Source organism: Microcaecilia unicolor, chromosome 3 (assembly GCF_901765095.1).
Source record: "Microcaecilia unicolor chromosome 3, aMicUni1.1, whole genome shotgun sequence".
NCBI lineage: Eukaryota > Metazoa > Chordata > Amphibia > Gymnophiona > Siphonopidae > Microcaecilia > Microcaecilia unicolor.
The window spans coordinates 61,997,513-62,018,313 of NC_044033.1; the positions used below are offsets into that span (position 1 = coordinate 61,997,513).

General features: G+C 45.5%; 1 protein-coding gene across 1 annotated transcript in view; it reads left to right on the forward strand.

The window, feature by feature from the left end:
* The window catches only part of HHIPL2 (HHIP like 2), a 67,816-nt gene that overhangs the window by 34,484 nt on the left and 12,531 nt on the right, over window positions 1-20,801 (forward strand). Inside the window, 1 exon segment of the mRNA XM_030194665.1 lies at window positions 5,308-5,389. Within this exon segment, the coding sequence (XP_030050525.1) occupies window positions 5,308-5,389 (82 nt within the window).

Here is a 20,801-nt window from a genome sequence, read left to right on the forward strand (position 1 = left end):
AAGCAGTTGCGATTGATTCAGAATGTCACCGTTAAATTGCTCCATAAAGCAAAAACGTTTGACCAGGTGACACTTCTGCTGCAACTTTGAACAATGGATTAAATACAAGATCTTGTTGTTAGTCTATAAAATTTTACATTCAGACTTCGCTGCTTTTTTATCTTCTCGTTTGCTACCTTATGTCCCTGCCAGGATGCCGTGCTCAAGCCAATAACGTTTGTTGGCTATACCCGCACTCCGAGATGTACCTCTGTGCATATATCAGGATTCAGTGTTTAATGTATTGGGCCCCACCTTGTGGAATGCCTTGCCGCTAACATTACATACAGAGAGCGCTCTTTTGCCTGTTGCCGCCTAAGTGTAGTGGTTTGCAATCTAAAATGCCCCAGAAGCAGGTTCGTCTGAACCGAAATGCCATGCTTTTCCTCTGCGGTGGTATTGTCGGGCCCGTTGACATCCTGGGCCCCGCCAGCATTGTCCGCCTCTAGCTGCTGTCGTCTGCCTCTGGTGATCACTACCACTCTCCTGGCCGCATACTGCTGTTTCTTCTGCGCTTCGTCTGTGTTTCCTGGGTATTGCTACAGTTTCCCAATTGTGGTAGCCTTGCCGTGAACTGCTCGAGCCACTCTGGTCCATTTCAGCATCTGGATTTCCACTGTCCAGCTTAGTCTCTCTTCCCTTTTCCTTTTCCTTCTTACCCTGTTCTTTCTCCCCTATCTAATGTAATTGTAATTGATTCTTCTGTGCATTGTAAGCCACTTTGAGTCTGCTTCAAGTGGAAAAAAGCAGGGTATAAATGTTCACAAATAAATAAATAAATAGTGGGCGTCAGGAGCTCTGCTTGACCTTCAGCGCTGTGCCACTACAGTATTAGCTACGTATTGGGTCGCTGTTCTTTGGTTTTATTACACAATTTATATATAAAAGTGATTAAAGTTAAAAAATTAAATAATCAATTTAACAATGAAAAAAATCTAACCCAGTATATGAGACAAATGATTAATACACGATGATATGCTGCAGATCTGGAATAGCTTAGCGCTATAGGAGCTCACATAGCCTATTTGATTTGCTTTATGATGGGGCTCATTTTCAAAAGAGAAAAACGTCCAAAAAGTGACATAAGTCTGCATTTATCTCACAAAAACGTCCAAATCAGTATTTTCAAAACCTCTTTTTAGACGTTTTTCTTTGAAGTCTGTCAGAAGTATGTCTAAATCTCAAGGGGGCGTTCCAGGGGCATGTTCAAGGCGGGACTTGGGCATTCCTAAGTCTTAGGAACGCCCAAGTCCCGCCTTGAACATGCCCCTGGAATGCCCCCTTGAGATTTAGACATACTTCTGACAGAATTCAGAGAAAAACATCTAAAAAGAGGTTTTGAAAATACTGATTATGGCTGAAGACTTAGACGTTTTTCAGCCATAATAGAACAAAACAAAAACGTCCAGGACTAAAACTTAGACATTTTGAGCTAGACCTGTTTTTATTCCGAAAAAGGCACAAAAAGGTGTCCAAATGACCATTGGAGGGAATCAGGGATGACCTCCCCTTACGCCCCCAGTGGTCACTAACACCCTCCCACCCCCAAAAATTGTGATTAAGAACATTACTTACTATCCTCTTTGCCAGCCTCAGATATCATACTCAGGTCCATTACAGCAGCATGCAGGTCCCTGAAGTAGTTTAGTAGTAGGTGCAGTGCACTTCAGACAGGTGGACCCAGGCTCCTACCTCCCCCTACCTGTTACATTTTTGGAGGAAACCGCGAGCCCTCCAAAACTCACCAGAAACCCACTGTACCCACATATAGGTGCCCTCTTCACCCGTGAGGACTATGATAGTGGTGTACAGTTGGGGGTAGTGGGTTTGGGGGGTTCAGCACACAAGGTAAGGGAGCAATGGTCAGATGTGTACCTGGGAGCAGTTTATGAAGTCCACTACAGTGCCCCCTAGGGTGCCCTATTGCTGTCCTGGGATGTCAGGGGGACCAGTCTACTAAAATGATGGCTCCTCCTATGTCCCAATGGCTTGATTTTGGACGTTTTGCACGTGAACTTTTTTTTTTTTTCGAAAATGGCCCCCCTCAAAAAAACATCCAAATCACAAAACGTCCATAGTATTTTCGAAAACAAAAGATAGACACTTTTCTTTTTTGAAAATTACCATCTTTCCTGTTCAGAATTTGGATGTTTTGTGTAAAATGGCCAAATTCAGATTTAGACGTTTTATCAAAAATGTTCCTCGACATCTCCTATCTGGATTATATTTGTTAAGCTATTTTGGCCTTTTTGGTAACCTAACCTTTTGATTCTTACCACTGAGTGAAAAAACATCTCCATCCTTGAACTGGATCACTTGACGTGTCTACAAATCTGAATTTTCCTTTTTCTTGTTCTTTCCAACCCAGTGGACATTGGAAATAAGAGCACTGTACCAAGGGCTGTGCAAGTGGTGCTGCTGCACAGGGTGAAAAAATTGCTCCCAGCCCACTGTTTCTTCTCATTAGTGGTGGGGAGGGGCCACCAGTGGGTGAGTTGCACAAATTGCATATTGCTCAGTACAGCCCTGGCCAGGAATGTCTGCCCAACTCTCTGGCTATCTGGGAGCAAAATGACTTTCCAAAAATGTAACAGAACAGAACCAACTTTGGGTGTGGAGGAAACAAATCAATGAAAAGACACATTGAATTTGAAAATGGTCAAATCAGACTATGGATTTTGGAGAAATAAGCTCCCCCGCAAAAGGGGACCAATGCATTTCGCTGGCAGAAGCAATTCCAGCTTCTGCAACATAAGAACAGTGATAGCCTGCAGCATAACAGCTAGGGAATTGCTCCTTTCAAACTGTCTCTCCCCAGCTTGGTGCTCTTCTGGCATAGAAACACACAGAGCCCACATACTCACTGACTAAAGCATCAAGGGACAACTTTTTTCTCTCTAATACTTGTGCAAAGGAGCAAGTCTCGCTACTGCATTTTTAGGCATTACAACTTCTACGACCCCTGATGCAGGCGCTGTGCACCGAAACACGGCCCGTGTTGGGTCATCTTTGGAAGATTGTTGTCCAAGTTAGGTGATTAAAGAAACTCTGTCCCAATTTTGAAGGCTCTTAGTTCTTTCTTGCCTATTAGGAAATGAATGCAGAACAGGCTTTATGGAATTATTTTGGATCCCTCTGTGTATGTATATATGCAAAAAGCAGAATAGAAAAGAAGGAAGGAAGGGAGAGGGAGTTTTAAAGCAGCAGTTCTCTAATTGCTATGCACTGAGACATTTTTGGGGAGAATTTACTTAGTCTGATCTAACCATTTTCAAACATAACATGTTTTTACAGATATTTTCCCCCCAAATAGAATTTGGTGATCCATTATATTTTTGGAAAATAATTTTGACCCCAGACATTCTGGACTCCACATATGTAATTTCTTTCCAATGTTCAATGGATTGGAAAGAATGGAAAGGTCACTTTGGAGTGCTAGTGTAAGAAGAAATAAGTAGTGTTTTCTATACTCAACACACAATCTATACAGCCATACAATGGTATATAACAGGGGTTCTCAACCTAGTCCTCGGGACACACCCAGATAGGCAGGTTTTCAAGTGCTCAAGAGTGAACTATCAGAGCACTTCACAAATATAAAATATCAATATTTAGAATGAAAAGCAACTACATGTATTTGATAGGAAACAGATAGGCAGAGAGGGAGAGGTATAGTATTGATATTGTAACCAGGTCTCCCTTCCAGGTGGGAGCCAGGGTGGACCCTGCTTAGCTTTCACTGGCTTCCGTCTGCTTTCCTAGCCAGCCACCGCACTTTCACTTGCTCTCCCTCTCCACCTTGCCAGCTGCTGAGAAAATCAGTCCCACTCCAGCAGAAAGAGCAATCCAAGTTCTTTATTGTTACAGATGTCAGCCTTGTCTAAACACCTCCAATTATCAGCAAACTTTAATCCATTTTCAATTACAGGCTTTTGTTTTAAATTCTCTCTCCCCAAACCTCCAGCCACACTATCTTCACCGCAGATAGTTTTGGAGATTTAGCTGGAACCACCTCCTCTCTCACCTCTTACAGTTTAAGTTCCCCCAAAATGCACATGCCTTTCTGTCTTAAAGCCCTTCCCCCCCTTCCACAGCACTACCTCTTGGGAACAGCCAATATGGTAGCAAGTTGTGCTTTCCAGTTGCTCCCCCACTGCTTTGCTCCCAGCTTCCCCCAACTCCACAACCGGGGCAATGCTGAGGCCACAAAAGCTCTCACCCTGTCTGCACGGGTTAGAGCCAAACCACCCACCTCCATACATTCCCCCTTACCTTCTCCTTCTACCTCTGCTTTATTCCACTCCATCTCCTCCTCCTCCCCAAGCTCCACCAGCTGTTCCCCATCTCCAGGATCAGACCTCATCTCCCAATCAGTCATTCCACCCTCCCCCTCCTGAGAGTTCAGCTGACCCTGCACTGGCTTCTGGGGAGTGTAGTTTTTCTCCTGCATTACAGCTTTCCCTGGCAGTTTGATCCCTAGAGGGCGCCCTGCTCTCCTAGCTGGGCTGAATGACCGGGGATGATGCCGGCTGAAAGAACCACTATCCCCTCTCCCTCGTACCAGCCCTCCAGAGTGCTCACAATATCCACAATGAACATGCAAGAGATACATTTGCATGCAGTATCTCCATTGTATGCAAATTATCTCAAGCATATTCATTGTGGATATCCTGAAATCCTGACTGGCTAATGTATTCCAAGGATTGGGTTGAGAACCACTAGTATATAAGGAACACTTAAAGCAACAGTACATCATAATCTAATACCCAAAACAGTTGTTAACATATCTGTCTTTACTTCCATTTCCTGTTTTCAATATGATTTCCTGATTTTATTTAGAGCATTTTCTTTCCTTTATTGGCCCTGCCAGTGTCCGATGCTGACAGAGTTCTTCTATATGTGCCAAATGAATTTTGTAACAGCTGTAGATGCCTCTTCCCATTCCAGCTGCTACAGGCACTCTCAGCCCATACTGTGAGACAGGTGGAAAAATTAAGACATGCTCTAGCAATTCAGTTTTATCTGAAAGAAATGGTTACCAGTATTATATAATATATAATGTAATATAAGCAGCACGGGTGTGGAAGAACTGAGCAAAAGGTAAAATCTGACCAAAAGTGAGCAAGTTTCTGTTTAAGGTTCTAAGTATTAATCTTGATGTATTCCTTAGTTGAGAGAGGGAAGATGATGCAGTTTTTGCTGATTCCGTCTTGCCATTTGAGAGATTATATATGACCCCAGCCCTGCTCTGTTTTTTAATTTATCTAGGAGAAGTTTATTTCTTGGCGACTTCTTATCCAAGTGCCTTTGCACCCCAGGGATCCATCTACAAACTGGTAGATCCTGCAAGGTTGGTATTTCATAGCTTTCATTCTGTAAGGGTTGTTATATGACAGCACTAACTCATGTTTCAGCTGCATTGCATTCTGTTTACTTGCTATACCGCCTTTCACATCACTGCATCAAAATGGTTTACAAACTATTGGTCAGGTGGGAAATGAATGCCATATAATTCAATAGGCTAGAGGAGGAAAGTTCCAGAGAAACTAGACCTAGACAAAGTAAAGGCACGAGGGAAAGAATCATGAGGTCACAGCCAAGTAGGGATGGAAGAGATTGCAGGCACAGGAATCGGGTCTTTAATCTCTTAAACGCGGGGTACAGAGAATCTGGAGAGAAAAGCCGATTCCCAGTAATAGCAGAGTACCGGGATTGAAAATTAGCCTTTCAAGTATTTTGGACGGAAATACCAGATTTGAAACTGGATGGTAGTTTGTACCAACAGAAAGGTCCAAGGATGCTTTCTTTTGAGAGGTTGGATCAGTGCCTCTTTCCATTTGTTTGGAAAATTGCCTTGAGGAGAAGACGGCATTGAAGATCTGTGCTATGAATGGTACAAGTCCGAGTTGCAGGGTCTTAAGCCTCAGCGATGGAATAGGGTCCAAAGGACATGATGTAGTATTTGATGAGAAAAGTGCTTTTGTAATGAAAAAGGCTGAAATCAGATTAAAAAAGAGGACCAAGTAGAGACTGGAAGATTTGGTAGAGGTTCATTCAATAGCAAAAGAGTGGAAAGGGATTTAACATCTGAGGATGGCAACTTTGAAGTAATTGATGATCATAATGTAAGGATTTTTGATCAAAAGTTGTTGCAAGGTCTTCAGTGGCTAAGCTTGAGGTAGCATACTCCAAAGTATGTTGAGATTGAAGTTTACAGAATATGAAAAAGACTTGTTTAGGATGGTTAAGTGTCAAAGCAACAAGAGAACTAAAATAAGAATGGTTTGCTAACTTCATGGTTCTGTGATAGTTCCGATGGCGTTCATGACAGAGTATTAATTTTTCAGAAAAGCGGTTCCATTTCCATCTCTCAGCAGGGTTGGCTTTAGCAATTGTAAGGTCCTATGTAGACCAGTTTGGTGCCCCCCCCCCCCCGCCCTGGACTAAAGATTTACAGTGAGGTACCAGGGACTTATAACATTAAAATCAAAGCAAAGCAAAGCAAAAGCAGAAATAAATTGCACCAACCTATCCTACTCTGTGCTGTAAATTTGCTGGTCCTGCTTATAAAAATAAGCCTTTCACTTTGATACATTTTTTCCTAATGTTTGAGGTTTGCCCTACCAAACTGCTCACTTGAGGCAGTTGTGAAGATGTTCTACAGTATATATTTTTAGAGATATGATGTGGAGAAAACAATGATAACAAAATCCCCATGGATATCTATTCTGTTTGGCTGAGGTCAATGCTGGTGGTATAAGTAGCGCAGTATAAAGGACTGTAGAGAATACATGCTGAGGAGCACAGTTACCAAGGGGCATAGGCACCCAGTATAAGAGGCTTAGGGAGGCTAAGCCTCCCCAGCCGCAGCAGGATGGATTAGCTGTTTCTCCCGGGAGTCCCGCTGCTCTGGGGGGGGTTTAAATTGTTGATTTACCTCCATCTTCGCAGCAGCAGCTGCAGTGAAAGCCCGTCTCTAGCCTTGTGTAACTAGTTGTAGAAATTGGTTTAATTTGTTTACCTTACTGCTGGGAGAGCAGGGGGGTTGGCTGGAGGTGTCCTGGGTTGCCAGGAAGATATTTAATGAGGATGACTTCCTGCACATGAGCAGTTCATACCAAAGAGACTTGCACTGACCCCTGAAATTTTAAAAGTGCTAAAAATAAGTTTTAAAAGTATTTGTATTAAATCTAATTGCAGAATTTAGGTGCTAGGAAGTGGGATTGGTATGCTATGTACTCAAATTTGCTCAAGCCATATGCAAATTAGTCCGTTTTTGGGAGGTTCTCATTTGCATATTTATGGGTAAAAATTGTTGGAAATGTTTATAACCTTAATGTTAGAGCATGGCTCTGATCAAAAATGTGAAGTTTGATCCAAAAACGAAGGGTTTATCTAATGTTTTTGACTAAAAATTCCCATTAGAGTGTCTGTATGTTACTCTGCATTCAAATAGAGCTCTCTGATTGGATGATCAGCTCCTGTTAGAATTCTGCCCGGGAACACAGAGGAGAGCAACTGACAATTTAGCCAAGACAAACATGCAGCTTTGAGCTCCGTGTGTAAGAATTGAAAGAGATAATTGTTGTTTCATCTAAGTTGACTGAAATTATAAAAGAGTGCCTGATTATATGGTAAATGAGAAAATATGAGTGAAAAGAGATTGGTGGAAATTTACAAGTTTGAGGTTTCTCTATTGAGAAAAGGATCTGAATATTTCACTTGTAAGCCTTCCCTTCATTCCCGTCAGTGTCCCGCCTTCTTCTGACATCATTTCCTCTTTCCGCGAGGGCGGGACACTGATGGAAATGAAGGGAATACTTACAAGGCTAGAGACAGGCTTTCACTGCGGCTGCTGGGACGGAGGCAGGGGAGCGAGGAGAATTGTTGAGAGTGGGTATGGATGGCTGGAGCGGGGGCAGGGGAGAGGAGAGAATCACTGGGTGGGTGTGGATGGCTGGAGGGGGGCAGGGGAGAGGAGAGAATCACTGGGTGGGTGTGGATGACTGGAGGGGGGCAGGGGAGAGGAGAGAATCGCTGGGTGGGTGTGGATGGCTGGAGGGGGCAGGGGAGAGGAGAGAATCGCTGGGTGGGTGTGGATGGCTGGAGGGGGCAGGGGAGAGGAGAGAATCGCTGGGTGGGTGTGGATAGCTGGAGGGGGAGCAGGGGAGAGGAGAGAATCGCTGGGTGGGTATGGATGGCTGGAGGGGGGCAGGGGAGAGGAGAGTTGCTGGACATTGATGGAGGAGAGGGAAGGGAGAGAGAAGAAATGCTGGACATGGATGGAGGGGAGAGGAGTGAGGAAGGAGATGAGATGAGGGAAAAGGAAGAGAGAAAAACTGCACATTGATGAAGAAAATAGGCAGAAGCTGGATCCACTGGACAGTCAAGTCTGCGGAGGACCCAGCTTTTACTTACGGATGTAGGACAAGAAATGAAGAAGAAAGGCGGAAAGTAAAGAAATAAATGGAAAGGAAGCCCTGGAAATGGAGTTAAGAGGACAGATAGCAGCAGAATCGGATACTGGCCAGCATGATCAGAAAAACAAAGTCACCAGACAACAAATGTAGAAAAGATCATTTTATTTTCATTATAGTGTTTAGAATATGTCCACTTTGAGAATCAGGTGCTCAACATTAAAAGTTTATATTTATTTACTTATTTATGGCATTTTATCCCACATTAAACATGAATTAGGGTGTTTTGTGGCTCTACATGAGAATTGTGATGATGTGATCCCTTGTTTCATATTGTTGACGGTCTGCATTTTCTGTATGGGTGGTATATTGGTGTATTAGGTTCTGCCCAGTGTAATATTTATGGTACAGTAAGGTTCTGAGTGTTTTTGCACAAAGTTGTGCATAGTGTTTTGCAGTTGAGCGATTGTGGTTAGTATATGCTTTGAGCAACCACTTTATTCTTTGACATATGATACATATCTTATATCTAAATTTAATAAAAGGTATTAATTGTGACTTTTATTTTTATTTATTTTTTTTTCTGTGTGTTATCAGACAATTATGGATTTAAGCTCCACCCCCGGCCCCACCCCTAACCCTGCCCCTTTTAGCCTCCCAAACAGTTGGGCCACCGACCGCCTATGCCAAGGGGGATGGGCGAGAAGGAGACAGAGAGGGAGATAGACATGGAAAAAGGGAAAATAAATTTTAACTTTTGGTCAGCAGTGCACCCTTGCCAATGCCGAAGCAAGCTAGGCTCTCACGACCGTTTTCCCTCTGCAGCTGCTCCCGTTCAAAAGGGTTACCGGCAGCATGTAAGAACCACTGATCCTGCTGCCGGCTGACCTGGAAGCCTTCCCTCTGCCGCGTCTTTCTCCTCAACTATCATGTAATTTCCTGGGAAGAAAGACGCGGCAGAGGGAAGGCTTCTGGGTCAGCCGGCTGTTAACAGTCAAAGAAGGTGAGCTTGCGACTACTGAGGTCTTTTCCTCCATTTGAATGAATTGAGCTATTTTGATTCACTCTTTCTATGTTCAGACCTTAATGGTGGATGTACTTGTTTGTACTTGTGTGGCTTGATCATCTCAGTTTAGAGGTTAGCTGCAGTGGGAATTGAAGCCAGTTCCCCAGGATCAAGGTCTGCTGCACTAACCACCAAGCTACTTCATAGGAGTTCCCCACCACCACCACCACCACCATAAGGATTTTAATTTGCCCCATCATACCCCATCCCTTCCCACCTTAGTCCCACCCATCTGAGCCTCCCCAAATAGTTGAGTCACTGACTGCCTATGTGAGATTGGAGGGCGAAAGTGGAGGTTTGCAAGAAAATGGGGACACCATTGTGCAAAATCTTCAGGGAGAAGAGAGAATTTGGAAGGGATATTTTAGGGGCAGTTCTATAATAGGACACATATATTTAGGCACAAGATAGGAGTCTATTCTGGAAAGTAGACGCTATCAAGTGCCTAAATATAGAGTGCTCTGTAATAGAAAAGTTCTTTGTGTGTGTGTTTGGTGGGGGGGGGGGGGGGGGGGGGGGCGGTGAAGTGGTGTGATCCCCCAGCCCCTTTTGTGGGGAGATGGAAGTTTGGGTGGTGGGGTTGCTGAGTTCCTTTTGTGGTGGGGTGATTTGTTAGGGTATATCTTCCATCTAGGGATTTGTAACAGTCCAGTCTGTTCTGTTTTCCCAGTAGGAGGTGTATTGATGTTTTAGGGAAGTGTTTTCTAATCAGTGATCATGGTAAACTTGTATACTATTAATGCTCATCTCAACCCTTTCCATTATGTTGGGGGGCATCAGGGGTTGGGGATGCCTTTTATGAGGGTGTACCTTCTGCCAGGGTCCAGGAGATCTTATCTGAGTCACCAGTCTCTTTAAGAAGACTCCCAGGAGCACAAGGCCACAGATCCAAAACCAGAACAAGCTGGACTGCTACAGATTCCTGCACAAAACATTTTATATTAGAAAATTTCTGACTTTGGTTACATACACAGAACACAGAGAGACCCTTACCAAATACAGAATAAGTGACCACGGCCTAGAAATAGCAAGAGGCAGAGAAAAAATGAATTGGAAACCCCTGGAATCAAACTGCATGCAGTGCAATACTACTGAAACAAATGCATTTTCTACTGTACTATGCAAAATACAAATGTATCATATATATATATATATATATATATATATATATATATATATATATATATATATATATAACCTAAATATGTGTGTCTGCATGGGGGCTATGTGTGGCAGAGCTGAGGTGTGTGGGGTTGTGCCTATTGGTGCAGAGCTGCCAAGGGGGTCAGCCTCCCGAGCGGGAGATTTAGGGCCCGCCAATAGCTCCACTCCAACCCGCTCATAGCCATGCCCAGCCCACCCATAGCTCTGCCCAGAACTGCCCACAGCTCCACCCACAACCACCACAGTTCTGCCCTGGCACAGCCTCTCTTTCCAGCAACAGCAGGAAACATCTTGTAAAACATCATTTCCTGCTGCTGTGAGACCAGCGGCAGCAGGTGATGACATTTAATGAAGGCATTTCCTGCTGTCCCTGGAAAGTCAAAACGGAGCTGTTCAGCGGGAGATCCCGGCACTCTGCTGCGAGATGACTCGCAAAAGCGGGAGACTTGGTAGGTCTGTTGGTATGTTTGAGGCTGGGAGTATGTGTATATGGGATGGGGTGTGTCTTTGACTCAGCCTTTTCCCCTGGCACTCTCGCCTCTTCTCCCCAAACCTGCTCCTCAGATACAAGTAGCTGCTTCTCTTTGGTTGGCAGGGCCTAGGCTGCCCATGAGCCCCGCTCCTCAGTTCCTCTTCAACCAGTGAGGCTTGTGCTCCCTTCCAGTCACCCTTCTTTTTCCCTCCACCGGCTCCTACACTCACAATTTTTTTTGTCTGCCTGCTGGTTATTTCTGCCTGTGGCATGTGTCACAGTAGACGAACAGACAAAACTTCAAACATAAGTTCATTTGACTTCATAAAATATTACTACCCCCTCTCCCCACCACCATCACGATCTCTTCTTGTTTGTATATGAAATTCCCAGCAGTGGGTTCATCAAGAATCATAAGAAAGCATAAGAATAGCATGTGTGCAGTCTGAGAGTTTGGAAATTCCCTGAGAAAGGGAAGTCTGGCAGTGTGTGCTATGAAACAGTCAGTCCATTAAGCTCTGCTTGGATTGCTACGTTGGGGCACCGGTCTGAAAGGATTCTGGAAAGCAGTGACAAGCTGGCAGTTTCCTGACACCCTGCCATGATTTACTTGGCTGATAGATGTGTGGGAGCTTTCTGTTCCTATTTGCACTCTGGCTGAGCTGTCTGAATGGATTCTGGCGGCTTACAAGGGCTGCCACGAGGCAACATATGTCATATGTCCTTTCTGAGTATTTTAAATTTCTGTTGATTTTAAATATTTAGCTCAGGAAAAGCACAAACAGCAGAAAGTCAACTGAGATGTAGAGACCACCCATCTGTAACTCACACACAGCAGCGATTTCTGGGGCCCACGAGAAATCTATGATAACACTAGTAGAACCCATCATAAACTCACATCTCTCAAATTCCATCATGCCTTCCTTCCTTCCCTGACCATAGTTTGTGGCAATTGGAAAATTAAACTACCTTGAAAAATTCAGACAGTACTGTGTGCAGAGAAAACAATTTGCTGTCTGTTCAGAGTAGTGTGGTTGCTGCGTTAATCCACACGAATGCTTGGAGAAAAAGATCCATAAACAAATAAAGAAAAAAAAAAGATCCAAGATGGTTCCTTTTTAAGTCCCTGCGATGGGTTGCTTGGGCTACTGATTTTCCTAACTGGGCTTCACATTCACTACCTTGTGAGTCTTTTGCGGTCCAAGCCTGGGATCTAAAAACAAGTTTGACAAAGCCAGTACTGAAGCAAACCCAGGGAGGTGAGGATTTACAGGTGCTGTTGTGAAGCAAGACTAACGTTGTGTCCTTTTGAATCAGCTTGGTTGTGAATGTGTATTGTGCTTTTAATTGAGAAGTCTATGAGCATTGCCTGCACTGTGAAATATTATTTATTTAAAAAAACTTATTACCCGCTCTATCCACAGACTCAGGCAAAGTACAACAAAACAGTCACAAAATCACAATTATACATGGAATAAAACAATAAAAACACAACATCATCATTATCAAAATACACAATGCCAGGGATGACTTTATTATGGAAGTGTACACATTTCATTTACTCTGGCTGTATAGGACCTGCTGTTAAAACCTGTAGATTTTCATAAACCGTTTATAATTTTAGGGTTAGTATGGTAACATGAATGAGAGCAAGGCTGGGGCCTGGATAAAGTGGAGCCACACAGGTGGGTTAAGATGAACAGAAAATACTATTCTATTAAAAGGTGCCAGGTACGGGGGTTCTGTTCCGTTCACAGGTAGGAAAGAAAATAACAGAGCTAGTAGATGCAAGAATGTCCTCTTGTGGCCTGATCCTGCAGGGCCATGGTATGCACTACTGTCCCTCAGCAAGGCAGCACAATCCACTTGAGTGTGGTCTGGGGTCCCAGACTTACCAGAACAATCTTTAGCAAATAACATATGCTGGCCAGCGTTGGCAGGATCCCAAAACAGTAAAACAGATTTACGCTGCTTATCCCAGAAATATGCAGTGAATTTTTCCCAAGTCCACCTTATCAACAGTTTATAGACTTTTAGGAACTTGTCCAAACCTTTTTAAAACCCTGCTACACTAAAGGCTTTTACAACATTCTTCAACAATGAATTCTACAGTTCAATCATACTCATTTTTTTTTCAAAATGATTAGCATCAAAACACACATCAAACAAGCAGCCAGAGAAGAATAGTGAGAATGCAATAACATTGCCTAGAAACAACAAGATTACCAAAACAAAAAGTGCCATCACAATTTTTAAATTTACCCCTAACTCCTCCCACCCCAGCCAAAACCCACCCCTCCCCTTCCACAATATTGGTGCTACTCCTCTAAACATTCAAGATCTGACCATGTGCCACTGGTGTCAGAGTGTCCCAAAAAGGTGACCAAGTGTTTAAAAAGTCATCTCCTTTTGCGGATGTCAGGGATTCCTTTGTGTTCCAAGGTATAAAATACTAATAAACCTCTATCATGTCTCCCCTCAGCAGTTTCTTCTCCAAGCTGAAAAGCCCTAACCTTTTTAGCCTTTTCTCATAGGAAAGTTGTTCAATTTCCTCTATCATTTTACTACTACTACTAATCATTTTGGTCACCCTTCTCTGTACCATTTCTAATTCAGCTATATCTTTTTTGAGATACAGTGACCAGAACGTCACACATTATTCAAGGTGCAGTCATACCAAGGAGCGATAGAGAGGCCTAATGATATCCGTTTTATTCTTCATTCCTTTCCTAATAATTCTTGGATCCTCTGGTTTGTGCCTTTCCTGTGCTGAGCACTACTGTGCTGCACAAGATTTTAAAAGCTAATTGGCCTCTGTCCTCCTTCTGCCAGCTCCACTGCATACCTGTTTCCATGGCAAATACTAGAGCTGCTGGTAAAGGCCAGAGCCAGAGGGATAGGCACAGGGGTGGGGAGAATATTGGCAAAAGAGAATGGTGAAGTGATCATATAGGGAGGGACAGGGTTAGGTTGGGGGCTGTCACCCTGGATGGGCAAGAAGGGCCAGCTGGGGCACTGAACTGAGGGAGTACCAGAAGACAGAAAAATGTGTGTGACTCACCTGTGCTGGACCTCTTCTGTAAATAGCCTTCTGCCCCAGACCTATGCAGGCACTCCTTTGGCTTAACAAACAGGGGGGAACAGAAGCCACTGGCCTATAATTTGTAACATCAGTCAAACCATAACAAAGGAAGAACGCCAACACGCATTCTCGATCCCTTTTCTGTATAGTTCTAACTTCCATTGGGCTGGAAAGAATAAAAAGGGACCCAATAGCTGCAGATCAGGAAGCTTGACACCAGTAATGGCTAAAACATTTGGAAGCTAGTCATATGGATAACATGGCTCACTGGGAAGAGCCAGCAGGTATAGTGGGGGGCCTTATGGACGTATACTGGGAGCAACATTTAAATTATTCATTAACGGCTTGGGAAAGGGGGCAACAAGTGTTCAATTTGCAAATGACACAGAAAAATTCCAACTAGTTTAACAGAAGCAGACCATGAAGAATAGCTAGAGGACCTTGTAAGACTAGGATAGTAAATTCAAATCCAATAATATCTAAATAGCAGGTGAAATTTAATGTGGCCAGTAATATGGAAATTTAATTTGGCCACATCACAGAAAAGATACCGCAGAACTAGAAGGGATACAGAGATGGACAATGAAATAATAATGCTACCTTCAATTTCTAACCCCTGATATTCAAAGCAATTTTTGCAACAGGAGAGGCTCCTGCCTGCTAAATCATTTTTTGTTGCCTAACCCCCGACATTCAGGGGGACTAAACCAGGCAGTGCCATTGAATATAACCTCTGACCAGCCCCAGAAAAAGTGGGCAAGTCAGGAACAGTACTGGGGGCAGTGTTAAGGAGGAGTCCAGAGTTATGCAGGTGCTGGCAATATTCAGTGCCAGCAAAAACTACCCGCTTAATTATGGGGCCCAGCACTGAATATTGGTTGGGACCTGCATAACTATTTTTGCCCCTGAAAGCCTCCCCTGCTCCCTTTCCCGGCCTCCCAAAGAGCCCCCCTCTCTCCTACCTCCTACTCCCAGCTTGTGACAAGTACCTCCCCTCCCATCCGGAATGAGCCACCCCAACCCCCCCTCCCACGGTCTAGGTAGGCCCCTTTGGCCTACCAGATGTCCGTAGTGGCCCATGGGGGCCATTGAGGCAGGAGCAAAGCCCCCTCACTCCTGCCCCTTGCGGCAGACTTTTGCCAATGGCTGCCGTGACTTCTCGTGGCAGCTCATGGTACTACACAAAGTACCTTGAACTGTCATGAGAGGTCTTAGAATCCATTTGTAAGGGCCCACCTCAGGGGCAGGAGTGAGAGTGCTTTGCTTCTGCCCCAATGACCCCCATGGATCACCAGGCTCATCAGGTAAGCCCAGGGGTGCCTACCTAGACTGAACAATTGGAATCTCTGTATGCAACAAAAAACATCAAGTGTTTTTATTTAAAGGAGAAAAGGATATCAGAAACCAGGCTCAGATCAATAACTTGTTATATCTGTGCTTTCAGCTGGTTATGGGTATCTTTCATTGATCAAAAAAACCCATTAATTTTTGAAATTAATATTGTACTTTCAACAAATTTCACAATCTCTATATATAAAAGGCAGCACCAACGTTCTAATGAAGCCTCCAGCCGAAAGTGTGAAGGGGGAGAGATATCCGGTTTCTCCATGAGTGTCTGCCCCACCCTCGCTCTCTCTGTAACACAGTGAAGGAAAACACAGCACAGCACAGCACGAAATCGCTCTCTTTGTAACAGTGAAGGACTGGAGGAGGGAGGGGAGAGAGGGCAGACGCCTTCACTCTCTCTGTAACACAAACAAACACAGCACAGCAGGAAACTTAACACTGAAGGACTGGAGGGGGGGAACGGAGAGCAGAGGGGAAGGGAGAAAGGGCAGAAGGCAGGGACACACACACTCCCACATGCACACTCTGAAGAAAACCTTGCTAGCCCCCGTTTCATTTGCATCAGAAACGGGGCTTTTTTACTAGTAAGTGCATAAATCACAAAACTTAATTTAAAAAGTGCGCTAGTTCTATTGATTTAGTAAAATAATTGCAGCCACAAAATTGAATCTAGAATGCTAATACTTAGCTCAGTAAATCTGGCCTGATGGGACTTGTTTTGCTGGTGTCAACCAACTTCCTCAGGATCAGAGACATGGCATGACTCTATGACTGTGGCAAGCTGGATGGCTCTGTGACTGGCTGCCAGCCTTTGCAAATGGCTGCTGTGACTTCTTGTGGTAGCTTGTGGTACTACACAAAGTACCGTGATCTGCCATGGGAGGTCAAGGCAGCCATTTGCAAGGGTCCACTTCGGGAGCAGGAGTAAGGGGGCTTTGCTCCTGCCCCAGCAACCCCTATGCACCAGCAGGGACATCAGGTAGGCCCCTCAGAGGGGGTTGAGGGGGTGCTCAGTCTGGAGAGAGGGGAGGGGCTTTAAATATTGCAGGCTGGAGGGTGGGGATAGGAAGTAGGGAACTCTTTGGGAGACCAGGAAAGGGATGGGGGAGGTATTCCCAAGTCAAAAATAGTCATGTGGGTCGCAGCCGATATTCAGCCTGGGCCACATAACTGTCTTGTGCGGGCCCCAGCTGAATATTGGCCAGGATTCGCATAGGCTTTGGTGGCTATCCCCATGACATTTAGCCCCCAATATTCAGTGCTAGTGCCTGGACATAGTCCAACACTGAATATGGGGGCTAATCTTGCTGGCAATGGGAAGCGTTTAAAAAGATGCTGACCACCTCCGGCTGAATATCGGGGGTGTATAGTTTTACTAGACATTCCCTGTGCTGCACAGCAGTGATAAATAATCAGGTACAATATGTCCCTTCCTCAAGAATTTACACTCAAAAAAGGCAGTTCTATAACTGTGTGCCTGCAGCTATTAAATACAGAGGTAATTCGTACTTATATATGTAAATGCTATGCCACTTAAGTGCAAGGGGAGTACATAATATGCATAAAGCATGGGTGTGTCTCCCACTTACTTGTAGAATATTGTAAGTTATGCACATCTCATGCCACACTAAGACATGCCCATTTACACCTGCCATAGACCAGATGCCCTTATAGAATAGACACTCTCTGTGCTGCATCGGGGCACTTGTGTCTAAGTGTCCCATTATAGAATTGCCACCCAAATGAGGCAAATGGAGGTAAAGGGCCCAGAGGCATAGCTAGGTGGGGCACCAGGGGAGTGACTTCTCCCCCAAACGGACTTCTGATGGCGCCAGTGCCTATTTTTCAGCAGTCCGTCATACCTACATAGTGAATGTGCGAAGGGCCGCCGAGAGACTGGGCCAGGCCCGGGGCAGGGCCGCCTCCACCTGCCAGTCCCCAGTCTCCACCTGCCCACCCCGGCCCTGTTGACAGCCCCCCTCCGTCCGCCACCGGGCCGGGCCCCCTGCATTCAAATCACAGCGCCTCACCTCCGTGTGAAAGCGCAGCAGCAGCAGATCACCTCCCTTCGGGCCTTCCCTCCCTGTGTCCCACCCTCGTCTGATGTAACTTCCGCGAGGGCGGGACACAGGGAGGGAAGGCCCGAAGGGAGGCGATCTGCTGCTGCTGCGCTTTCACACGGAGGTGAGGCACTATGATTTGAATGCAGGGGGCCCGGCCTGGTGGCGGACGATCGACGGAGCCGAGGGTGGGCGGGTGAGCCATTGGAGGCCCGGGCCCGGGGAATTTTGTCCCCCCTGCCCCCCCTGCGACCCTGAACATGCGCACCTGAGCGGTCTGCTCTCTCATGAATATTCATTGTGCATATCCTGAAAACCTGACTGGCTGGGGCGCCTCCAGGATCAGGTTTGGGAACCACTGCCATAACAATATCTAGCAGTATAAGAAATTATGAAAGTATTTTTTTAATCAAGTCAGATCACAGTTAACCTGTGGAATTGATTGCCGGAAACTGGGGTTAAAATTGATAGCAAAGCTGGGTTTATGTTTAGACAAGCTACTGAAGAGCCAAGTCCATTATTTATTTATTTAGATTTTGCTCACACCTTTTTCAGTAGTAGCTCAAGGTGAGTTACATTCAGGTACTCTGGATATTCCTCTGTCCCAGGAGGACTCACAATCTAAGTTTGTACCTGAGGCAATGGAGGGTTAAGTGACTTGCCCAAGACCACAAGGAGCAGCAGTCGGATTTGAACTGGCCACCTCTGGATTACAAGACCCATACTCTAACCACTAGATCACTCCTCCATTATCACTTATTAGCTAGCTAGGGATGAAGATCACTACCCCATACAGTTGGGAATTAGTACTTCCAAGTGCTCAGGATTGCCCCTACTGGAAACAATGCTGGGTTTGACGAACCATTGTACTGAATCAGAATAGCACTTTTTCTGTTCTTATTTATTTATTTATTAGGCTATATTTACAGCCTTTTTGAAGGAATTCACTCAAGGTGGTGTACAGTAAGAATAGATCAAACATGAGCAATAGGCAATTACAGCAGTAAAAATATTCAAGTAACAATACAAAATATGGCATGGAGGGGCATAATCGAACGCGAACGCCCATCTCCATGGGCGCCTATCTCCGAGGATGGGTACGTGAAGGGGCGGGACAGACCGTATTTTCAAAAAAGATGGGTGTCCATCTTTTGTTTCGATAATACGGTTTGTGCCGGGCAAATGCATCGCATTTGGGCGGATTTGAGCTGGACGGTATTGGTTTTCAGCGATAATGGAAACCGAAGGCGCCCAGCTCAAAAATGAACAAATCCAAGGGATTTGGTCGTGGGAGGGGCCAGGATTCGTAGTGCACTGGTCCCCCTCACATGCCAGGACACCAACCGGGCACCCTAGGGGGCACTTGTAAAAAGTAAAAAAAAAAAAATTAAAATACCTCCCAAGTCCATAGCTCCCTTACCTTGGGTGCTGAGCCCCTCAAATCCCCCCAAATCCCACTGCCCACAATTCTACACCATTGCCATAGCACTTATGGCTTAAGGGGGGCACCTAGATGTGGGTACAGTGGGTTTTGGGGGCGGTTTGGAGCGCTCCCATTTAGCAGTACAAGTGTAACAGGTAGGGGGGGGATGGCCCTGGGTCCACCTGCCTGAAGTCCACTGCACCCACTAACAACTGCTCCAGGGACCTGCATACTACTACTACTATTTAGCATTTCTATAGCGCTACTGCTGTGATGGAGCTGGGTATGACATTTGAGGCTGGCATACAGGCTGGGAAAAAAAGTTTTTAAAGTTATTTTTTTTTGGTGGGAGGGGGTTAGTGACCACTGGGGGAGTCAGGGGAGGTCATCCCCGATTCCCTCCGGTGGTCATCTGGGCAGTTGGGGCACGTTTTGAGGACTTGTTCGTGACAAAAAAGGGTCCAAAAAAGTGACCCAAATTTGTGCTTCTGGCGCCCTTTTTTTTTCCATTATCGGCTGAGCGCGTCCATCTCTCCTCGGCCGATAAACACGTCCCAGTCCCGCCTTCACCACGCCTCCGACATGCCCCTGTCAACTTTGTTCATTCCCGCGACAGACTGCAGTTGGAGGCACCCAAAACCGGCTTTCGATTATACCGATTTGGGCGCCCATGAGAGAAAGTCGCCCATCTCCCGATTTGGGTTGAAATATGGGCGTCTTTCTCTTTCGAAAATAAACTGGATGATATACTACTTGCAATGACAACACAATACGTAATAGAACATTACTAGTAAAACAGGCCCGTTTCTGACACAAATGAAATGGGCACTAGCAAGGTTTTCCTCAGAGTGTGTATGTTTGAGAGAGTATGTGTGAGATTGACTGTGAGAGAGAGAGAGAGAGAGAGTGAATGTGCGAGTGTGTGTGTGTGTGACAGAGAGAGAGTGAGACTGCTGGGTGCGAGTGTGTCTCCTTTGTCCCCCCCTCCAGCCACCCAGCGATTCTCCTCTCTCCCCTGCTCCCCTTCCAGCCACCCAGTGATTCTACTTTTTCCCTTGCCCCCCTCCAGCCACCCACCGATGCTCTTCTCTCCCCTGCCCCCCTCCAGCCACCCACCGAGTCTCCTCTGTCCCCTGCCCCCCTCCAGCCATCCAGTGAGTCTCCTCTGTTCCCTGCTCCCCCTCTAGCCACCCAGCGATTCTCCTCTCTCCCCTGCCCCCCTCTAGCCACCCAGTGATTGTCCTATCTCCCCTGCCCCCCTCCAGCCACCCAGTGATTCTCCTGTGTCCCCTGCCCCCCTCCAGCCACCCAGCGATTCTCCTTTTTCCCTTGCCCCCCCTCCAGCCACCCAGTGATTGTCCTATCTCCCCTGCCCCCCCCTCCAGCCACCCAGTGATTGTCCTATCTCCCCTGCCCCACCTTCCAGCCACTCCTCCACTTTAATCAGCATATATTAAATTCCCCCCATGTGCTACAGAAAAGCACCGAGCACATCCTATCCTATCCTATATAATAAAACGCACCTCCAACGTTCTGAAGCCGAGAAAGTGAAGCCTTCAAGCCTTGAAGCATTCCTGCAACGTTCCGGAAATATGTGTCGTCAATTAGTTCCGGAACGTTGCAGGAATGCTTCAAGGCTTCACTTTCTCGGCTTCAGAACGTTGGAGGTATGTTTTATTATATAGGATAATTGGTAGTGAAGGGTAAGGCAAAGTTGTAACATATAGATGA